Below are 24,290 nucleotides of genomic sequence, written 5' to 3' on the forward strand. Positions count from 1 at the left end.
GATTAATTATTTATCATTTAAAAAACAAAATCACTCGTGAAAAAAATTATGCTACATTTGGTTAATTCTCAAAGAAAACATCACTACTTCGAAGAGTAAACTGTAAACCTTGTATTTTATATATTTCACGTATTTTGGGTGAAACTAAAACAATTGCAATCATTTTTCTAACTTAAATAGTTTATACATAATATAGACACATATGAACACACACATGTGTGTATTTATTATGATTCTGTATAGAGATATTTAGGAAGTATTAATGCTACCATTGATAAACTTACGAATCAACATGCAGAACCCTCTGGCCACTTCTTGAACATGCAGCTGCAGTGATGGATTCAGGCAAACCTATGAAAACACACACCTATATCACTTATAATGTAAAAATACATACATATATATATTCACTTATAATATAGCTTATAATACATGCTATATATTATACAAATAGTTCAATGCATGCCATCACTGCATAAAAGGAGTTTAACAAAAGAGGCTCATCCTTATATTCAAAATGATAAAGTTTATACTATTATACCATTGGATATTTGCTAAATGTATACTGCTTATACTAAGAATTTTATTATGTGGAAGAGATTTTTTTTTAAATCAAGTACTATACTGAAATTCTTTTTGTATGCAAATTTCCATAAATGAGCAATTGTCAAAATATTATTAATATAGCACTTTGTTATTAAAGGAGTTACGTTCCCACACTAGCTCCTCTCATTTTCTCAACCATACCGAGAAAGAAGCACCACTGGCATACACATTTTAGAAAGTAAATACTGAGGTGCAAATATGTTAACTTGTTTCCTAATGCTTTAACATTTTTTTCTATTGTTGAAGTTTGAAACCAAATCTAACTCCAAAGCCACAGTGCCTATGAGGGGGAATGGGATACATTTTTCAGTTTAAGTAATAGGTTAACTAGTTTAAAAGGAGGCCATTTATTGAGACCTGAAACCATAAAACTCCTAGAAGAAAATACACGCAGTAATTTCTTTGACATTGGCATACCAGCATTTTTCTACATCTCCTAAATCAAGGGAAACTACCAAAACTACCAAAACTACATAAAACTAAAAAGCTCGTGCTCCGCAAAGGAAACTATCAAGAAAACTAAAGTAACCTACTGAATGGGAAATGTTTGCAAATGACATATCCAATAAAGGGTTAATATCCAAAATATATAAATAATTTATACAATTAAACACCTATATAAATAAGTAATCCAGTTTAAAATGGACAAAGGACCTGAATAGATATTTTTCCAAAGAATACATACAGATGGCCCAAAAACACATGAAAAGATGCTCAACATCACTGATCATCAGGGAAATGCAAATCAAAACCACAATGAGATATCATCATATACTTGCCAGAATGGCCAAATACAAAAAGACAAGTAGTGAGGTGTTGAGGATATGGAGATAAAAGAACCATTGTGAACTGTTGGTGGGGATGCAAACTGGTGTGGCCAGTGCAAAACAGTATGGAGGTTCCTCAAAAAATTAAAATTAGAAATACCATATGATCCAGTAATTCCAGTATCAAGTATTTACCCAAAGAAAATGAAAACACTATTTCCAAAAGATATATGCACCACTATGTTTATTGCTGCATTGATTACAATAACCAAGATATGGAAGCAATCCAAGTGCTCACAGACAGATGAGGAAAAAGAATTTGTGTCGTTGTGTGTGTGCATGTGTGTGTGTGTGTGTGTGTGTGTGTGTGTAATGGAATGTTAGCCATAAAAAAGGATGAGATCATGCCATTTGCGACAACACAGATGAACCTAGAGGGTATTATACTAAATTAAATCCATGAGACAGAGAAAGAAATACAATATGATCTAATTTATATGCAGAATCTAAAAAACAAATGAATAAACAAACAAAAGCAGAATCAGACTTATAAATACAAAGAACAAAGTGATGGTTGCCAGAGGGAAGATGAGTAGGGGCACGGGCAAAATGTGTGAAAGGGAAAAGAAGATACAGACTTCCAGTTATGAAATAAGTCACAGGAATAAAAGTACAGTGTAAAGAATGTAATCAATGGTATTTTAATAGCAATGCATGATGACAGATGGTAGTTGCATTTGTGGTAAGCATGGCATAATGTATAGAGAAGTTGAATCACTACATTGTACAAATGAAAATAATAAAACACTGCATGTCAACTGTTGTCTAAATGAATGAATGATGAATAAGAAAATACTATTTTTTAATTTTTTAACGTTTATATTTATTTTTGAGAGAGAGACAGAATGTGAGCAGGGGAGGGGCAGACAGAGAGGGAGAAACAGAATCGGAAGCAGGCTCCAGGCTCCCAGCTGTCAGTATAGAGCCCGATGCAGGGCTCAAACCCACGAGCCATGAGATCATGACTTGAGCCAAAGTCAGACTCTCCACCGACTGAACCACCTAGGCACCCCCAGAAAATACTATTTTTGAAAAGAGACCATTTACAAGATACATTATCTCACTTTCTGGTTAATACAGCAGTTTGAAAACACCACTAGTGTTTTAGAATCAGAGTAAGCCACAATATAAAATTGGTTATCATGTAAGGAAATATATATTACTACCACAAGTACTAACAAAAAAAAATCACAAATTACCAAAGAATGATTTCATCACAAAACAATTTCAGATGTTCAGCTGGATAAACTAGTTAATACCCTACATTGTACATTCAAGACTGTTCCCCAGAAAACACCCAAATACCCAAAGTGATCTCAAAAAAGAAAATCAAAGCGGAAGGCACCACAATCCCAGACTTCAAACTATACTACAAAGCTATAACCATCAAGACAGTATGGTACTGGCACAAAAACAGACACTCAGATCAATGCAACAGAATAGAGAACCCAGAAATGGACCCACAAACGTATGACCAACTAATCTTTGACAAAGCAGGAAAGAGTATCCAATGGAATAGACAGTCTCTTCAGCAAGTGGTGCTGGGAAAACTGGACAGCAACATGCAGAAGAACCAACCTGGACCACTTTCCTACACCATACACGAAAATAAACTCAAAATGGATGAAAGACCTCAATGTAAGGCAGAAGCCATCAAAATCCTCGAGCAGAAGGGGCGCCTGGGTGGCGCAGTCGGTTAAGCGTCCGACTTCAGCCAGGTCACGATCTCGCGGTCCGTGAGTTCGAGCCCCGCGTCAGGCTCTGGGCTGATGGCTCAGAGCCTGGAGCCTGTTTCCGATTCTGTGTCTCCCTCTCTCTCTGCCCCTCCCCCGTTCATGCTCTGTCTCTCTCTGTCCCAAAAATAAATAAACGTTGAAAAAAAAAATTAAAAAAAAAAATCCTCGAGCAGAAAGCAGGCAAAAACGTCTTTGATCTTGCCGGCAGCAACTTCTTACTCAACACGTCTCCGGAGGCAAGGGAAACAAAAGCAAAAATGAGCTACTGGGACCTCATCAAAATAAAAAGCTTCTACACAGCCAAGGAAACAATCAGCAAAATTAAAAGGCAAACGATGGAATGGGAGAAGATATTTGCAAATGACACATCAGATAAAGGGTTAGTATCCAAAATCTATAAAGAACTTATCAAGCTCAATACCCAAAAATCAAATAATCCAGTGAAGACATGGGCAAAAGACATGAATTGACATTTCCCCGAAGAAGACATCCAGATGGCCAACCGACACATGAAAAAATGCTCAACATCACTCATCATCAGGGAAATATAAATCAAAACCACCATGAGATACCACCTTACACCTGTCAGAATGGCTAACATTAACAACTGAGGCAACAACAGATGTTGGCGAGGATGCGGAGAAAGAGATCTCTTTTGCATTGTTGGTGGGAATTCAAGCTGGTACAGCCACTCTGGAAAACAGTATGGATATTCCTCAAAAAACTAAAAATAGAACTACCCTATAACCCAGCAATTGCACTACTAGGAATTTACCCACAGGATACAGGTGTGCTGTTTCGAAGGGACACATGCACCCCGTTTGTAGCAGCACTATCAACAATAGCCAAAGTATGGAAAGAGCCCAAATGTCCTTCGATGGATCAATGGATAAAGAAGATGTGGTACATAGATGTGGTACATATATACAATGAGTATTACTCGGCAATCAAAAAGAATGAAATCTTGCCATTTGCAACTATGTGGATGGAACTAGAGGGTATTATGCTAAGTGAAATTAGTCAGAGAGAGACAAAAATCATATGACTTCACTCATATGAGGACTTTAAGAGACAAAACAGATGAACATAAGGGAAGGGAAATAAAAATAATATAAAAACAGGGAGGGGGAGGGGCGCCTGGGTGGCGCAGTCGGTTAAGCGTCCGACTTCAGCCAGGTCACGATCTCGCGGTCCGGGAGTTCGAGCCCCGCGTCGGGCTCTGGGCTGATGGCTCAGAGCCTGGAGCCTGTTTCCGATTCTGTGTCTCCCTCTCTCTCTGCCCCTCCCCTGTTCATGCTCTGTCTCTCTCTGTCCCAAAAATAAAAAAAAATAATAAAAATTTAAAAAAAAAACAGGGAGGGGGACAAAACAGAAGAGACTCATAAATATGGAGAACAAACAGGATTACAGGAGGGGTTGTGGAAGGGGGGGATGGACTACATGGGTAAGGGGCACTAAGGAATCTACTCTTGAAATCATTGTTGCACTATATGCTAACTAATTTGGATGTAAATTTAAAAAAATAAAAAAAATAAAAGCATTTAAATTTAAAAAAAGACTGTTCCATAACTTTTTATCGTAAGATCTACCATTTCAGAAGCTATTAAGAATCATTTATATCAGACAAAGCATGTTTTGAAAGTTTAATGGAATTCTGTAAATACTACCACTGACTCACTACAATGAAGCACATATATATTTTTTTTTTTTGGCAAGGGTTTAAACTACACACTAAGCATCAAGGATTTCAAGAAAAGAGAACAGTTATCCTTTTTATGTAAAAAGCAATACGCATATGGAAGAAATTGACACAATCTAGTTAAAAACCACATTAAACACAAGCTCCAGCTGCATTCACAGAAGAACTAAAGTTTTCCACTGGCGACTACTGTGGGCATATAGTGTTTGGTTCAAAAACAAAGTTCTGACCAAAAGTACTGAAGGTAGCCATTAAATATAAATTACTGGAAATAAGCCCAACATAAACTTTCAACCTTAACTTTGGATAATAATTCAAAGAAAAAGATGGGGCGCCTGGGTGGCTCAATCAGTTAAGCGTCCAACTTTGGCCCAGGTCACGATCTCACAGTTAGTGGGTTTGAGCTCCATGTTGGGCTCTGTGCTGACAGCTCAGAGCCTGGAGCCTGCTTCGGATTCTGTGACTCCCTCTCTTTCTGCCCCTCCCCTGCTCATGCTCTGTCTCTCTCTGTCTCTCAAAAAATAAATAAACATTAAAAAAAAATTCAAAGAGAAAACATAGTAAAAATGTGTGGTTATAGAAGGAACTAAGAAAAAGAAGTTTAAATAATTAAGCACCCTTAGTTCTTCAGTTAAAACTGCAATTTTTCTGTCTTTTATCTTAAAACTATCTGAACTTTTTACACCTAATGAAATAACTTTTCTTACTAATGAAATGCAGTCACTATTGTGCTTTAAAAGTTGCTGCCAAGCATCTTAGTTAAAAAGGACAACAGGAAATATTCGGGAAGGAAAATCAGTATGTTAAAGCATGTAAAAAGACAGCATTAATAATATACCACCAAGCATTAGTATAGGGCTTTATGGTTCACAATATCTTTTCACATACATCACCTCACATATTCCTCATTATAGTCCTGGGAGGCAGGCATTATTATCCATGTGACAAAATGGGATGAGAAACATTAAATAACTTGCCAAAAATCAAGTAATTCAGTAATTTGATATCTCAAATTCCAATTACCATGGTAAATTCACTCTCTTCAACTTGGACATGAGTCTGAGAATGAGGATTCAAGAGAAGGACAGCAGCATAAAGAAATGGGCATGGTCTCAATCAGACAGACCTATGCTTGAATCTTAACTTTGCTGCTTTGTTAGCTGTGTGACCTCAGACAAGTCACTTGCCAACTCTGAGCTTTTGTTTCTTCATCCATCAATGGGAATGCCACCATTTACCTCATAGGATCATTAAATTGTTAGCAGAGGGTACTTGTTCTATAAAAACGATCTACTTTTGTTATTCTTCAGTAAGGTATTTTAGGAGCAATAAATTTTCATCGAAGTACTACTCTGAGATCAAGCAAAATTACTCTCCTCTATTTGGCCCAAAGTAGCATAGGCAAAAAAGCATGTGGTTAATCCATGGCTACAATCAACAGTCAGAAGTCATGCCTCTGGCAGACAAAGGAAAGCCAAGGACAGATTTCAATATTGAACATGATCTGAGTTCAAATTATACATAACCAAAAGAACTATCATTTATTTTTCCCGTTAATACTTCTATCCAGACATCTCCCACTAGTTTGTGAAATTGATAGGCTGGCTCTACATTAAAGGCAAGGACCTATTATCTTCATGCTTCAAATGATTAAAATAACAGACTAATACAGTTAGTAATATCTTCCTAGATTTCATATTTTTTCCCACCCATTCAATAAACAGAGTTCCTTGAACAGAGGAAGTATGTAGTAAGTTCGCTATATTTGTTAAAGGAAAGAAAAGGAGAAAGACAAAATGGGGAAAGGGAAAATAGAGGGATGAAGCAGACTTTGACAAGTGATGAGGAAAAAAGGTAAGATAAATACAATTCTGAGCCTAGAAGAGCTCAGTCTAAAGACTAAGAATTTAGGGGGGGCCAGGTGGCTCAATCAGTTAAGCGTCCGACTTCAGCTCAAGTCATGATGTCAGTTAAGTGTCTGACTTCGGCTCAAGTCATGATGTCATGGTTTGTGTTCAAGATCTGCATTGGGCTCTGCACTAAAAGTACAGAGGCTGCTTGGGATTCTCTCTCCCCCTCTCTTTCTGGCCCTCCCCCCAAAAAATAAACTTAAAAAAGAGTTCTGGATCTTAAAAAAAGAATAAGGATTTAAAGGGATTAAAATAATAAATATAATTAAAACTATTACAGGAACACAATGGAAAGATGCATTTCCTCTGTAGAAGAGGGTCACTGAAAGCTCCAAAGAGCAGGGGACACTAGCTGTCTTTCAGGATCTGGAATCCCACTGAAGAGTAAAGAAGGAAAAAGTGAAAGAAAAAAGGAAAGTAGGAGGGAGTATTGCTGGTAAAGGGTAAAGAAAGAGAGAACCAAAAGGTGATATTCAAAAAAGAGTGGTTGGAGCCAAACTGTGGAGTCTGAACTTGAAACCTGTAAGCAGCAGGGAATCTTGAAAGGATTTTAGTCAGAAGAACAGCATGGTCAAATCAGTAGTTCAGAAGAACAAAAAAACCAAAAAAACAAACAACAACAACAACAACAAAAAAACACCTCTGGTAATAGCATGAAGGAAAAACGTGTATAAAATTGGAGCTTGGGGCACCTGGGTGGTTGAGTATCCTACTTCTGATTTCAGCTCAGGTCATGATCTCAAGGTTCATGGGATTGAGCCCTGCATCGGGATCTGAGCTAACAGTGGAAGCCTGCCTGGGATTCTCTCTCTCCCTCTCTCTCTCTCTTTCCCTGCCACACCCTCCTCCAAAATAAATAAACAAACATTTTTAAAATTTGGACTTTTAAGTTTCAGGTTTTCTTAATTATTGTTTAGGAAAAGTTAATACATTTAAACTTTTTGGTCTTATTGATACTTTAACAAAATAAGTAAAATAACTGCTTGTTTTGTTTAAATTCATATTTATAAGTTCAATTTTAATAGCATTTAAAACCTTAGCCAATTTAAAAATAAAGCCTTTTTTAACAATTGGCACCATAAAAAGTGAACTACTTTTTATTTTATTTTTTTTTTTTTTAATTTTTTTTTTTTTCAACGTTTATTTATTTTTGGGACAGAGAGAGACAGAGTATGAACGGGGGAGGGGCAGAGAGAGAGGGAGACACAGAATTGGAAGCAGGCTCCAGGCTCTGAGCCATCAGCCCAGAGCCTGACGCGGGGCTCGAACTCACGGACCGCGAGATCATGACCTGGCTGAAGTCGGACGCTTAACCGACTGCGCCACCCAGGCGCCCCATGAACTACTTTTTAATCATTACTCAAATTCACACAACATTTTGTAAGGCCTTTTTACAAAACCTATACAAGCTTATAATGAATTATATAGTCTCTCCCATAAGGAAAAGCCAGACATGAGTTAGAAACAGATAACCTAAATCAGGGTCAAATCACAAAGCATTACACGGCAAACACTGTAAAATACATGAGTACAAAGATACAACCACAATGTTTTCAATTACAGTATGGGGCTAATAATATATCTCATAGGAATTTAGGGAGGAATAGGTACAAAGTAATATAAAACATCTTAAACAGTGCCTTCTAGCATGTCACTGACATTCAGTAAATACTGTTTCTGTTCTCATCTCTTCCTACCCCTTCAATAAGATTAGTTATTTGAAGGGGGAGAAAAATCAGTTATTTACTATTTACTTAAGTTATCTTTAAAGATCCAACAACTTGGGGCACCTGGGTGGCTCAGCTGGTTAAGCGTCCAACTTTGGCTCAGGTCACGATCTCATGGTTCCTGAGTTTGAGCAGCACATAGGGGCACAGCTGTCAGCTGTGCTGACAGCGCAGAGCCTGGAGCCTGCTTCAGATTCTGTGTCTCCCTCTATCTCTGACCCTCCCCTGCTTGCACTCTATCTCTCTCTCTCTAAAAATAAACATTAACTTTTTCAAATAATAAAATAAAGATCCAAAAACTTAAAAGTTTTTAAAAAAGAAGTCCCAATATCAGATGGCTTCCCAGGGGAGGTCTACCAGACACTTAAAGCAGAGATAATACCTATCCTTCTCAAGCTATTCCAAGAAATAGAAACGGAAGGAAAACTTCCAGACTCATTCTATGAAGCCAGTATTACTTTGATTCCTAAACCAGACAGAGACCCAGTAAAAAAAAGAGAACTACAGGCCCAAATCCCTGATGAATATGGATGCAAAAATTCTCAATAAGATACTAGCAGATCGAATTCAACGGCATATAAAAAGAATTATTCACCATGATCAAGTGGGATTCATTCCTGGGATGCAGGGCTGGTTCAACATTTGCAAATCAATCAATGTGATATATCACATTAATAAAAGAAAAGAACCATATGATCCTGTCAATCAATGCAGAAAAGGCATTTGACAAAATTCAGCACCCTTTCTTAATAAAAACCCTTGAGAAAGTCGGGATAGAAGGAACATACTTAAACATCATAAAAGCCATTTATGAGAAGCCCATAGCTAACATCATCCTCAAAGGGGAAAAACTGAGAGCTTTTTCCCTGAGATCAGGAACACGACAGGAATGCCCACTCTCACCGCTGTTTAACATAGTGTTGGAAGTTCTAGCATCAGCAATCAGACAACAAAAGGAAATCAAAGGCATCAAAATTGGCAAAGATGAAGTCAAGCTTTCCCTTTTTGGAGATGACATGATATTATACATGGAAAATCCGATAGACTCCACCAAAAGTCTGCTAGAACTGATACAGGAATTCAGCAAAGTTGCAGGATATAAAATCAATGTACAGAAATCAGTTGCATTCTTATACACTAACAATGAAGCAACAGAAAGACAAATAAAGAAACTGATCCCATTCACAATTGCACCAAGAAGCATAAAATACCTAGGAATAAATCTAACCAAAGATGTAAAGGATCTGTATGCTGAAAACTATAGAAAGCTTATGAAGGTAATTGAAGAAGATTTAAAGAAATGGAAAGACATTCCCTGCTCATGGATTGGAAGAATAAATATTGTCAAAATGTCAATACTACCCAAAGCTATCTACACATCCAATGCAATCCCAATCAAAATTGCACCAGCATTCTTCTCGAAACTAGAACAAGCAATCCTAAAATTCATACAGACCACAAAAGGCCCCAAATAGCCAAAGTAATCTTGAAGAAGAAGACCAAAGCAGGAGGCATCACAGTCCCAGACTTTAGCCTCCACTACAAAGCTGTCATCATCAAGACAGCATGGTATTGGCACAAACACAGACACATAGACCAATGGAATAGAATAGAAACCCCAGAACTAGACCCACAAACATATGGCCAACTCATCTTTGACAAAGCAGGAAAGAACATCCAATGGAAAAAAGACAGTCTCTTTAACAAATGGTGCTGGGAGAACTGGACAGCAACATGCAGAAGGTTGAAACTAGACCACTTTCTCACACCATTCACAAAAATAAACTCAAAATGGATAAAGGACCTGAATGTGAGACAGGAAACCATTAAAACCTTAGAGGAGAAAGCAGGAAAAGACCTCTCTGACCTCAGCCGTAGCAATCTCTTACTCGACACATCCCCAAAGGCAAGGGAATTAAAAGCAAAAGTGAATTACTGGGACCTTATGAAGATAAAAAGCTTCTGCACAGCAAAGGAAACAACCAACAAAACTAAAAGGCAACCAACGGAATGGGAAAAGATATTCGCAAATGACATATCGGACAAAGGGCTAGTATCCAAAATCTATAAAGAGCTCACCAAACTCCACACCCGAAAAACAAATAACCCAGTGAAGAAATGGGCAGAAAGCATGAATAGACACTTCTCTAAAGAAGACATCCGGATGGCCAACAGGCACATGAAAAGATGCTCAACGTCGCTCCTCACCAGGGAAATACAAATCAAAACCACACTCAGATATCACCTCACGCCAGTCAGAGTGGCCAAAATGAACAAATCAGGAGACTATAGATGCTGGAGAGGATGTGGAGAAACGGGAACCCTCTTGCACTGTTGGTGGGAATGCAAATTGGTGCAGCCGCTCTGGAAAGCAGTGTGGAGGTTCCTCAGAAAATTAAAAATAGACCTACCCTATGACCCAGCAATAGCACTGCTAGGAATTTACCCAAGGGATACAGGAGTACTGATGCACAGGGGCACTTGTACCCCAATGTTCATAGCAGCACTCTCAACAATAGCCAAATTGTGGAAAAAGCCTAAATGTCCATCAACTGATGAATGGATAAAGAAATTGTGGTTTATATCCACAATAGAGTACTACATGGCAATGAGAAAGAACGAAATATGGCCCTTTGTAGCAACGTGGATGGAACTGGAGAGTGTGATGCTAAGTGAAATAAGCCATACAGAGAAAGACAGATACCATATGTTTTCACTCTTATGTGGATCCTGAGAAACTTAACAGAAACCCATGGGGGAGGGGAAGGAAAAAAAAAAAAAAGAGGTTAGAGCGGGAGAGACCCAAAGCATAAGAAACTCTTAAAAACTGAGAACTGAGGGTAGATGGGGGGTGGGAGGGAGGGGAGGGTGGGTGATGGGTATTGAGGAGGGCACCTTTTGGGATGAGCACTGGGTGTTGTATGGAAACCAATTTGACAATAAATTTCATATACTGAAAAATAAAGTCTCAATAGGTTTTTCCACATGCACATTATAGGCCTTTTCTATACATTCACAATAGAAGGTCATCATGTAGTATCATTTAAACATTTCACAATAAATGTGATTATTAAATTCATTTGTGAGGCCCTATCAAAAACTCTGCCAAAGTATCGTAAGAAAAATATATAATTCTGATTCAAGACCAACAACTTTTGCTTGCAAGTCATTTTTATCAAACAACACAGGTAGTAAATATTAGGTATTAAATTAGCATTTCATAACAGTTCGTAATGGGAGAAACTAAGATTTGTTACATCATGTCCTTTTCAGTTTAGATTTTGTATAAAGTTGACAACTAGAAAAAATATATTAGAAGCTTAGGAATGTTATATGATCATATAACAAACATATAGAGTCCCACATTTCTTCAATTTTGCAAAATCTGTCTAGATAAGATAGAGATGTATCATTCTCAACTGAAGTAGCTAGGCTAAAATAGAGACCAAAAAGATAAGAAATTAATATTTTCAAGAATCTTATCTAAAATATTTTATGAGAATGAAACCATTATTCATTCATTTTTCAAAATCTCCTTTTAATCCAAATCCTTAATGCTGAACTTTGCTGTTTACAACTATAATATTAACGTTAGCTCTGTATGAGCTATTCTTAAAACTGTATTCGTATCTGGAATTGATTTTTCCTGACGTTAACCTTACATAAGATAAATATAAAATACTTACACCACTCCCAGCATACTGAACAATAAATAATAGATTCCCCTGACAGAATGTTGACGACCCAGCAAAGCCCAAGTTCTTTCAGCCCAAATCATACAAAGCCATAAATCACTCTTTATTTTATGTAACATTTCAAAATGGATCCCTGTTTTCCACCTTGAAAGTTATTTCATGTGTTATTTATTACTAGTAAGGACGAGAATGGAAAGAAAATTACATAGAACTAGAAAATTTACTGTGACTGCTTTTTATAAAGAATAACGTTTTTTAGGAAAAAAAATGGTTCTACTGGCAAAGAAATATTTGTGGGTACAGAAGCTTTTAGAGAGCCACATTCTTTACTACTTAGCACTATGTACAGACCTTCTGCACCATTGTAAAAAGCATAAATAACATTAGGTACAGAACTGACCAGACAGAGCAATGCAAGAAGTACAGATAAAAACAGTTTTCTTAAATTGTCAATTATTTTAATTAACATTGATTCACACAAAATACTGAATATATTAGTAAGTGTGCTAATTTAATATCTATGGATTTCCTTCTCATGGGAAAAATAGTTATTAATATCTATGTAACTTTTAGAACTTTACAAAAATATACCCATTAAAACATTAACTCACAAAATTTAAGTTCACTTTTTTAAATTCAATATAGTGTGAGCTTTGAGTATTAAATAACAAGAATACTGTTTTAATATTCAGAGTCCTGAATTAAACATCCAGAAAACTAGATTCATGTTTTCAGAATTATACTAAATATCTGGAAAGTCATTTAACCTCTTTGAAATTCAGCTTGCTTATAGATATCCTGATAGATAAAATGAAGGGCTTGAAATAAATGACCCATAGGTTCAAGGGTGAATATTAATGGTGGATCAACAACTTGTCCTGTGTTTATAGGTAAATGACTTGAACTTAAAAAATAAAAACAGAATTCTGGGAAGATGGTATTAGCAGCAATGTTTTTGAAAAACAGAATTCTGGGAAAATGGTATTTATTAGCAGCAAAGTTGTTGGATCTCCCCCAAGACTACCCTAAAAACAGAGAGTGTAACAGTGTAACCAACATATAAAACCAAACAAATACCAAGCGGGAACATCTATAGCAAAGACAGGTGAGAAAATATGATGAACTCCAAAATACACGTGGGTCATTACAAATCATCAATAGCTATTAGATCCACATATTATCAGAGAGTGTCCATGAGAAAACAAAGGTAACACAAATAAATCTGTGACAGTCCTGAAAGCCAAAGAACCCCTAAACTAGGCACTCACTGGAAACTTGGCAGGCCATTTGAGTACAACAGTGGAAATTGGGAGGAATTTTGCAGGCTCCAACCTATGCATGAGTACAAAAGAACCCCTGGGAGTGCTAGGGTAGTTGGGGGAGTGGGAGGTTGAGTTGGGCCTTAGATACATAGGAAACCAATTATGCAAACTCTCCCTCTAGATAAACCCCTGCAGTGAGAAGCAACTATTGGAAATCTAATCCAAAATCATAAGAACAGGAAAAATAGGGGGAAAGGAAAGAGAAGCTCCATACAAAACTAGGGGAAGGTGGGGCGCCTGGGTGGCGCAGTCGGTTAAGCGTCCGACTTCAGCCAGGTCACGATCTCGCGGTCCGTGAGTTCGAGCCCCGCGTCAGGCTCTGGGCTGATGGCTCAGAGCCTGGAGCCTGTTTCCGATTCTGTGTCTCCCTCTCTCTCTGCCCCTCCCCCGTTCATGCTCTGTCTCTCTCTGTCCCAAAAATAAATAAAACGTTGAAAAAAAAAAAACAAAAAAAACAAAAAAACTAGGGGAAGGTAACACAGCCAGCAGGATCTCAGGCTGTTTCTATTACTTTGGGAAACAAAGAAAAGAGAGATCTAGAACAGTGGTTTTAGAAAAGCTTTCCTGGTTCACACTCCCGAGTAAAAGAACATAAAGAAGTTTGATGTAAAAATGAGCAAAGCAAAAAGGATCTTAGTTGAGAATCCTATTAATTGTAAATACACACACACACACACACACACAGATTAAGGAGTAAAAAATAACCTATTCAATGTAAAATCCTATAATACAATGAGTAATCTTATTGAATGTAAAAAAATTACAGAATAAGGACTGAAATAATATCCGAGACAATGAAATAATGGCATGCCAGAAAGAGATGCTCACAAAATAAATGAAAACCACAAACCATGGTAATATAAGCTAAAACAATGAAAGAAATATAAGAAAATGATAGATCTGGAGGTTTTGGTGAGGAAGATGGCGGCGTAGGAGGACGCTGGGCTCACCGCGTCCTGCTGATCACTTAGATTCCACCCACACCTGCCTAAATAACCCAGAAAACCGCCAGAAGACTACCAGAATGGATTCTCTGGAGCCAAGCGTAGACGAGAGGCCCACGGAAGAGGGTAGGAAGGGCAGAGAGGCAGTGCACTACAGGCACTGGCAGGAGGGAGCCTGGGCGGTGGAGGGGCAGCCCGCCCTGCAAGGCAGAGCCCTAGAGTCTGGCTTACAAAAGTGGAGGGGCTGGACTGCGTGAGCTCTGACAGCCAGCGGGGCTTCACTCATATGACGACTTTAAGAAACAAAACAGATGAACTTAAGGGAAGGGAAACAAAAATAATATAAAAACAGGGAGGGGGACAAAACATAAGAGACTCCTATGGAGAACATAAAGAGGGTTACTGCAGGGGTTGTGGAGTGGAGATGGGCTAAATGGGTAAGGGGTATTAAGGAATATACCCCTGAAATCATTGTTGCACTACATGCTAACTTGGATGTAAATTAAAAAAATAAATTAACTAAAAATAAATTAAAAAAAATTTTTTTTAAAGAAATAAAAAACAAGAACGGAGCATTACAGCAAAGAAACAGAATGGTAAATGTCTTAGGAAAAACTGAAGAGGTAAACAAGGGCATGAAGGTACTGTAGTTATGGTTAAAAAGGAGAGGCCTTACATTTTAGATATATATTAAAAAATTTACAGAGAATATAATATCTTGAATTTACTTAAAAATAATTTAAGGCTGGATAGTGTAATGAGAAAATGGAAGGGAAAAATGGAATGGAATAGGGAACATTAAATCACCCATAAATTGATAAATGTTAGAACTGGGAGATTGGTACATGGGGGTTATTTTAGTCTACTTTTTCATGTTTGAAGTTTTCCATAATAAAAAGATTTAAAAATAAAATTTAGTACCAAATTTTTGACAGCTAATGAAAGCTGGGGCCTATCAAATAATCTCTTGGAAAGCTGACATTTAGTATTCAGTTTTTACTAACATGGAGAAAAACAGATCAACTCAAATTCTCTTAATGATAAAAGTTTTACTAAGTAATGTAAATACTTACTAAAACCTTACAGGAAATGAAATAAGCAGATTCCACCAGAATTAAATTTTACTTGATTTTCTTTATACTAATATTTCTGTTGTATCAATTTAAGTAACCAAAATGATCTTTTTCTAAAATTTATTTATTTATTGAGAGAGAGAGTGCATGCATGCAAGTGAGCAGGGGAGGGGGAGGGAGAGAGGGGGAGAGAGAGAATCCCAAGCAGGCTCCATGCTGTCAGCACAGAGCCCCACTCGGGACTCAATCCCAGAACCCATGAGCCAAAATTAAGAGTCAGATGCTTAACTGACTGAGCCATCCCAGTGCTCCCCAGAATGATTTTTTCACAGCAAAGAATATCCCAGGTAAGCTCCCTTCAACCTTAATATTTAACTTGTGATGAAGAAAATAAACTTTCTGTGTTCAGAACATATTTTATTGTATGCCAAGAAGAAAAGTGAACTTAATTGCATTACTTGGTAAGCTATGAAACTAAATGATGTAAGAGACTGTGTACTCATTCCAAGAGTGCTATAATCATGAAACAAATAATCTTCTTCCCTTATTTAAAATCCTATCATGAAATCTAGTTTTTAAAAAGTAGAGAAAAACAAACTATAAGCCTTATAAACTAAATTTGAAAGGACTTCTGAATTTGTTTGTTCAAGCCATATAACATTCTATAAAGTAAAAACACTTCAAATTTCAAATGTACTCTCATGTATTGAAGAGAAAACTGGCTACATATCATTTAGAAAACATTAAGAATAATTATTTTATCCTTATTAAAAGCTGAACAGTGATTGCATTGAGTTTACTAAAACAGTTGAAGGATAAAGTTTTATTTAATGAAAATTACTTTATTTCATTAAGAATTTAATTAGGGCTGGGGCACCTGGGTGGATCAGTCGGTTGGGCATCCGACTTTGGCTCAGGTCATGATCTCGCGGTTTGTGAGTTCAGGCCCCGTGTGGGGCTCTGTGCTGACAGCTCAGAGCCTGGAGCCTGTTTCGGATTCTGTGTCTCCCTCTCTCTCTCTGACCCTCCCCCGTTCATGCTCTGTCTCTCTCTGTCTCAAAAATAAATAAACGTTAAAAAAAAATTAAAAAAAAAAAAAAAAGAATTTAATTAGGGCTGCTCAAGAGAAGGAAGAGCAAACAGTCCATGGACATATAGTCTGGAAACAGCCATCTGAGGAGCGCCTGGAACACACAGTAGGGAGGTTATTTGTTCATCTCAGAGTAAGTCCCTAAGAGGCAGCATTTACAGAGAGAATGGTAGGTGCCATTTCCCTCTGGGCCAGATGGACTTAACAGATACATTTAGAACATTCCATCCTAAAACAGCAGAATGCACACTGATTTCAACTGCACATGGAACATTCTCCAAAACAGATCACATACTAGCCCATAAGACAAACCTCAACAAATCCAAGACCAAAGTCATACCATGCATCTTGTCTGACCTCAGACTATGACACTAAAAGACAACCACAAGAAAAAAATCTGGAAAAACTACAAATAAATGGACATTAAACAACATGCTACTAAATAATAAATGGGTCAACCAGAAAATCAAAAAAGAATTTAAAAAGTACATGGAAACAAATGAAAATGAAAACACAATGGTCCAAAACATTTATGATGCACCAAAAGTGGTTCTAAGAGGAAAGTTTACCATAATAAAGGCCTACCTCAAAAGCTAGAATAATCTTAAATACACAACCTAACCTTACACCTAAAAGAGCTAGAAAAAGAACAATCAAAACCTAAAATCAACAGAGGTAGGGAAATAATGAAGATTAGAGCAGAAATAAATAATATAGAAACAAAACAAAATAAACAACAACAAAAAACAGATCAAATGAAACCAGAGGATGGTTCTCTGAAAAATATCCTTAAAATTGATAAACCTCTAGCCAGACTTATCAAGAAAAAAAGAGAAAGGACTCAAATACACAAAATCACAAATGAGAGAGGAGAAATAACAACCAACACTACAGAAATAACAAACAATTCTAAGAGAATATTAAAAAATTACATGCCAACAAACTGAGCAATCTGGAAGAAATGGGTGAATTCCTAGAAACATACAAATTCCAAAACTGAAACAAGATAAAATACAAAATTTGAACAGACTGATAACCTGCAAAGAATGAGTCCATACTAAAAACCTCCTACCAAAAGTCCAGACCAGATGGCTTCACAGGTACATTCTACCAAACATTTGAAGGAAAGTTAACACCTATTCCTCTCAAACCATTCCAAAAAAATTGAAAAAAGAAAACTTTGAAATTAATTTTATGAGGCCAACATTACCCTGATACTAAAACCAGATAAAGACACAACAAAAAAGCAAACTATAGGCCAATATCTCTGATAAACATAGATTTGCATCTAACAGAGTATCACTAAACCAAACCCAACAATAGAATAAACATCATTAATCATGATCAAGTGAGATTTATTCCTGGGTTGCAAGAGTGGTTCAATAACCACAAATCAATCAATGTGATGTATCACATCAATAAGAGGAAGGATAAAACCATATGATCATTTTTTTAAGTTTATTTGAGAGAAAGCAAGCACACACACATGCAGAGAAGGGGCAGAGACAGAGGGAAAGACAAAGTTTCAAGGAAGCATCACACTGTAAGCATGGAGACTGACACAGGGCTCCATGCGGGGCTCAAACCCAGGAACTGTGAGATCATAACCTGAGCCAAAACCAAGAGCCTGACACTTAACTGACTGAGCCACTCAGGCACCCCCATAGTATAATTTCAATAGAGACAGAAGAAGCATCTGACACAGAACATCCATTCATGATAAAAAGCCTAAAGTAGGTCTAGAGGCAACATACCTCAACATAATAAAGGCCATAAATATGAGAAACTCACAGCTAACATCATCCTTAATGGGGAAAAACTGAGAGCTTTTTCCCAAAGGTCAGTAACAAGACCAGGATGTCCACTCTCACCCCTTGTATTCACCATAGAACTAAAATCCTAGCCATAGCAATCAGACAACAAAAAGAAATAAAAGCCATCAAAATGGGTAAGAAACAAGTAAAACCTTGACTACTTGCAGATGACATGATACTATATATACAAAGGTGGCTCAGTCAGTTGAGCTTCTGACTTCAGCTCAGGTCATGGTCTCGCACTTTGTGAGTTCGAGCCCTGCGTCGGGCTCTGTGCTGACAGCTCAGAGCCTGGAGCCTGCTTCAGATTCTGTATCTCTCTCTCTCTCTCTCTCTCCCCCTCCCCTGCTCATGCTCTGCCTCTCTCTGTCTCTCAAAAATAAAAAAAAAATGTTAAAAATTTTTTAAAAAATAATAAATAAAAACTCCACCAAAAACCTGCTAGAACTAATGAGAAAAATCAGTAAAGTCACACAATATAAAATTAATGTACAGAAATCTGTTGCATTTCTATACATCAATAATCTAGAAAGAGAAATTAATAATTCCATTTCCAATTACACCAAAATAAAAAAGACACCTAGAAATAAACTTAACCACAGAGGTGAAAGACCTGTACTCTGAAAACTATAAAACATTGATGAAAGAAATTCAATATGACACAGAGAAATGGAAAGACATTCCATGCTCATGGACTAAAAGAAATATCGTTTAAATGTCTATAATACCCAAAGCAATCTACACGTTTAATGCAACCCTTGCCAAAATACCACCAAAATTTTTCACAGAGCCAGAACAATCCTAAAATTTGTGTGAAACCACAAAAGACCCCGAATAACCAAAGCAACCTGGAAAAAGAAAAGCAAAGCTGAGTCATCAAATTCCAGGCTTCAAATTATATTACAAATTTATAGTAATCAAAACAGTATAGTACTAGCACAAAAATAGACACATAGATCAATGGAATAGAATAGAAAAACCATGGGGCACCTGGGTGGCTCAGTCAGTTAAGTGTCCAACTTCAGCTCAGGTCATAATCTCACAGTTCATGAGTTCAAGCCCCGCATTCAGCTCTGTGCTGACAGCTCAGAGTCTGGAGCCTGCTTCAGATTCTGTATCTCCCTCTCTCTCTGCCCTTCCCCCACTCTTGCTCTGTCTCTCTCTCAAAAATAACCATTAAAAAAAAATCAAAAAAAAAATAGGAAACCCAGAAAGGAACCCATAACCCTATGGTTAACTAATATTTGACAAAGCAGGAAAGACTATCCAATGGGAAAAAGACAGCATCTTCAACAAATGGTGTTGGGAAAACTGGACAGCAACATGCAAAATAATCAAACTGGACCACTTTCTTAAACTATACACAAAAGTAAATTCAGAATGGATCAAAGACCTAAATGTAAGACCTGAAACCACAAAAATCTGAGAGTAGAACACAGGTAGTAACCTCTTTGACACCAGCCATAGCATATGTCTCCTGAGGCATGGGAAACAAAAGCAAAAATAAGCTTTTGGAACTACATCAAAATAAAAAGCTTCTGCACAGTGAAGGAAAACAATCAACAAAACCAAAAGGCAACCTACAGAATGGGAGAAGATATTTGCAAATAATATATCTGATAAAGGGTTAGTATCCAAAATCTATAAAGAATTTATAAAACTCAACACCTGGAAAACAAATAATCTAATTAGAAAATGGCCGGAAGACATAAACAGTCATTTCTCTAAAGAAGATATCCAGATGGCCAACAGACACATGAAAAGCTGCTTACCGCCACTAATAAGTGGAAAATGCAAATCAAAACCACAATGTGGTATCACTTCACACTTGACAGAATGGCTAAAATCAACAACACCAGAAACAACAGGTGTTGGTAAGGATGTAGAGAAAGGGAAACCTTCCTGCACTGTTGGTGGGAATGCAAACTGGTGCAGCCACTGTGGAATACAACATGGAGGTTCCTCAAGAAGTTAAAAATAGAACTAAAATGGGGCCACTGGGTGGCTCAATTAAGCACCCAACTCTTTATTTTGGCTCAGGTCATAGATCTCACAGTTTATGGGATCGAGCCCCATGTCGGGCTCTGCGCTGGCACCGTGGAGCCTTCTTGGGACTGTCTCTCCCTCTCTCTATGCCCCTCCACCCCACTCACTCGCTCTCGCTCTCTCTCAAGTAAAAAATAAATAAATAAACTTAAAAAAAATACAACTACCCTATGATCCATCATTCTACTAGTATTTATCAAAAAAATACAAAAACACTAATTCAAAGGGATACATGTACCCCTCTGTTTATTGCAGTATTATTTACAATAGCCAAGTTATGGAAGCGTCCCAAGTGTCCATCAACTGATAAATGGATAAAAAATATGTAGTATATATATACAATGGAATATTACTTAGTCATAAATAAGAATGAAACTTTGCCATTTGCAAGGATGTGGATAGAGCTAGGAAGTATAATGTAAGGCAGATAACTCAGAGAAAGAGAAATACCATATTATTTCACTCATTTGTGAAATTAAAAAACAAACAATACAAATGAGCAAAAGGAAATACATAGAAAGAAACCAAGAAACAGACTCCTAACTATAGAGAACAAAGAGATGGTTACCAAAGGGGTGGTGGTTGAGGGATGGGTTAAATAGGTGATGGAGACTGAGGAATGCACTTGTAGTGGTGAGCACTGGGTGATGTATGGAGTTGTTGAACCTGAAACTAATATAACCATGTATGTTAACTAACTGGAATTAAAATAAAAACTTTTAAAATAAACACTTTTAGTTTAAAAATAGTAACAGTAACAAAATGCCTAAAAAGCAGCATGACAGCTACATTTCTTTTTCATTTTCTCTTACATTGCAAATATGATACAGCACTAAAGAAAATATTTTAATCATACATAACCTGACCTCTAACAATTTTTCATTTTTCCCTTACTTTTCAGTCTTTGTCCACATGTATACATAGGGCCAAAATTGAAACACAGAGGGGTTAAGTAATTTGTCCAAAGTCGTATACCCAAAAAATGTCAAGTTAATATTGGAACCTAGCCATGCTGCCTCGAGTCTGTACTCTTTTTTTAAGTTTATTTATTTATTTTGAGAGACAGAGAGAGAGAGAGAGAGAGAGAGAGTGAGTGAGAGTGGGGGAGGGGCAGAAAGAGAAAGGGAGAGAGAGAATCCCAAGCAGGTTCCATGCTGTCAGCACAGAGCCTGATGTGGGGCTGACTCACCAACTGTGAGATCATAACCTGAGCCAAAATCAAGATTCTGATGCTTAACCGACTGAGCCACCCAGGCACCCCTCAAGTCTGTACACATTTTTTAAAACTTTTTTTAATGTTTATTTTTGAGAGAGACCGAGTGTGAGTGGGGGAGGGGCAGCGTGAGAGGGAGACATAGAATCCAAAGCAGGCTCCAGGCTCTGAGCTGTCAGCAGGGCCCAACTCGGGGCTCTAAGTCATGAACCGTGAGATCATGACCTGAACTGAAGTCGGATGCTTAACCAACTGAGCAACCCAGGCATCCCGAGTCTATACCTTTAAGTAGTATATGACATCTAAATCTCTTTGCCCATCCCTACCAGGCAAGCGTACAATTAATTCAATTTTCTGAATGACTTGATTTTCAGAAATGAGTAGTCTAACCGGTAGACACCAATAATGCTAGAAAGGTGTGTTTCCTTTTATGAATTATTAAATTGGCATTCAGTGGCAGCTACTCAGTGTAGAAGAAATCAAAGAACTAAGAATCAAAGATAAAAACTTTTGCAAGGCCTAATGAAAACACTTATTTATATAAAACTTACTGATGGTAAAATAATTATGTGAATAGTTGGTATCAAATCAAATATTTGTACAGTGCTAAATTACCAATACACAGATTATTTTCAATACACAGTGAAAAACATACCCATACAAATCGAAGAATCAGATCGTCATCATCCTAATCCAGGGTTAATCTTAGCAACACTCATGGTGGATCAACCAGATATGATGTGTGTTCTGGTATGATCCAACATAATATCCAATCACTAAGAATAAATTCTAGCCAAAAATGTTAACCTGAATCCATCAAGCCTTTAGGTATAATTCTCAGTTTACAGGAAAAACATAGGCTAGAGGAATAAGGTAACTGATACCACAAGGAAGAAAGCAGCCAAATCCAAAAGGCAGAACATTCTGTACGATCACTGGCCCAGTCTCAACATTCCAGTCATCGTTAAAAATTAAAAAAAGGAACAACAACAACTATGCTAGGATAAAACAGACTTACAGGACACTAAAAACCAGAAGCAAAGTATAATACTGAATTGGACACATATTTATAAATATCAACTATGAAGGGTATTTGGGGATGGATGTTTGTAGAAAGTTAAATATAGTCTGTGTACTGTAGATAAAAATGTACTATAATGGATAGAAACGTGAGGATTATTGACTGAAAAAGTTGCAGAATCATATGTACAGATGATCTTATTTTATCATGGATATATTTTTAACATTACATATTTCCTGGGTTGGGGGAGGCTTGAAAAACTGTAAACCAAAGGGCAAATATATAATTACTTTGGGAAATAGGCATAACCTACTGAAGTTGGAAGATCTGTAAATCTAGTACTACACAGTAGTAGTCAGCATGTGTGTATGTACGTGTGTGTGGTGTGTGTATGCGAGTACATGTGAGGGGGGGGATTACATCTGCATGCATCTGTACAGATGAATCTCACAAGCATAACACTGGTCAATAAAAGCAACTCACAAAAAGAATACATACAATAGAATTCCAAAAGTTAGACAAGGGTCAAAAACAGGTAAGGCAATATATTTCTTAGAGATACATACCCATGTAATAAAAACACCTTAAAAAATACAAGGGAACAATACAACTTATCATAATGGTTACATCTGTGGGAAAGGAAGAGAATATAAATTATGGTGGTACACACAGGGAGCTTCTAAAGTCTGGTAATGTTCTGGTTATGGTCTTTTTACTTGGGTCATACATACGCACCATTCATTTTATTATTGTTCACTGAAATAAATATACACACACATATACACATATTTCACTTGTATGTATGATGTTTTATAATAAAAATGAAAGCTGTGTACCAGATCTTGGGCCACATTGTAAGACTACCCATTCCACCAGTTAGCTGGCCTCCTGGGAGATTTCAGAGCTCTTTAATATAGAATTTTTATATTATTTTCAAATTTCACTATGATAAGCAGCTTTAAAATAGATGTCACTTTGGTAGCTTTTAACTCTACTGAATGATTTTCTCAAATTCTCAGATCTGGAGTTACTGAGTCTAAGGGAATAAACACACTTACAATTCTCAGTACAAACTGTCAAATTACTTTTCCCAAATATTGTCCCAATTTATAATATCATCATATTAATTGAATACAACTTCACTGACAACTCATTGTTACTTTAAATTTAGTGTTTTTAATTTTTAAATTATTTTGAATTTAACTATTAGGAAACAATATTTTCCCAGCAGTTTGCTGACTATTTCTATCTTCTCTTTATATTTTCTGCCCATTTGTCTAAAGAGATCTTGATATTTTTCATATAAACTTGAAGGTACTCATTATCTGTAATTAGTCCTGTTAGGAGTTGCAAATATTCCTATTCTGTTTTTTTTTCTTGGTTTTCTATTTTTCAAAGTAGATCCTATAATTTTCAATATATTAAATATTATCTTTTGTTTTTTCAGATTTCAAAGAGGAAAAGTTATCCTTTCCCTACAGATCAGATAACTCAATCTATTCCTACTTTATAGTTCCCACTTTGAAAGAGACTATATGCTGAAAGAAACACTCAGATTATTGTCAGA

At 36.8% G+C, this 24,290-nt stretch overlaps 1 protein-coding gene across 1 annotated transcript in view; it reads right to left on the bottom strand.

Annotated features, from left to right (window-relative positions):
- Positions 1-24,290, bottom strand: part of CHM (CHM Rab escort protein) — a 260,707-nt gene that overhangs the window by 224,698 nt on the left and 11,719 nt on the right. Inside the window, exon 2 of the mRNA XM_043570858.1 lies at positions 285-351. Within this exon, the coding sequence (XP_043426793.1) occupies positions 285-351 (67 nt within the window). The remainder of the gene's footprint in view (positions 1-284; positions 352-24,290) is intronic.

The sequence above is a fragment of the Prionailurus bengalensis genome, chromosome X (assembly GCF_016509475.1).
Source record: "Prionailurus bengalensis isolate Pbe53 chromosome X, Fcat_Pben_1.1_paternal_pri, whole genome shotgun sequence".
In the NCBI taxonomy this organism is placed as follows: Eukaryota; Metazoa; Chordata; class Mammalia; order Carnivora; family Felidae; genus Prionailurus; species Prionailurus bengalensis.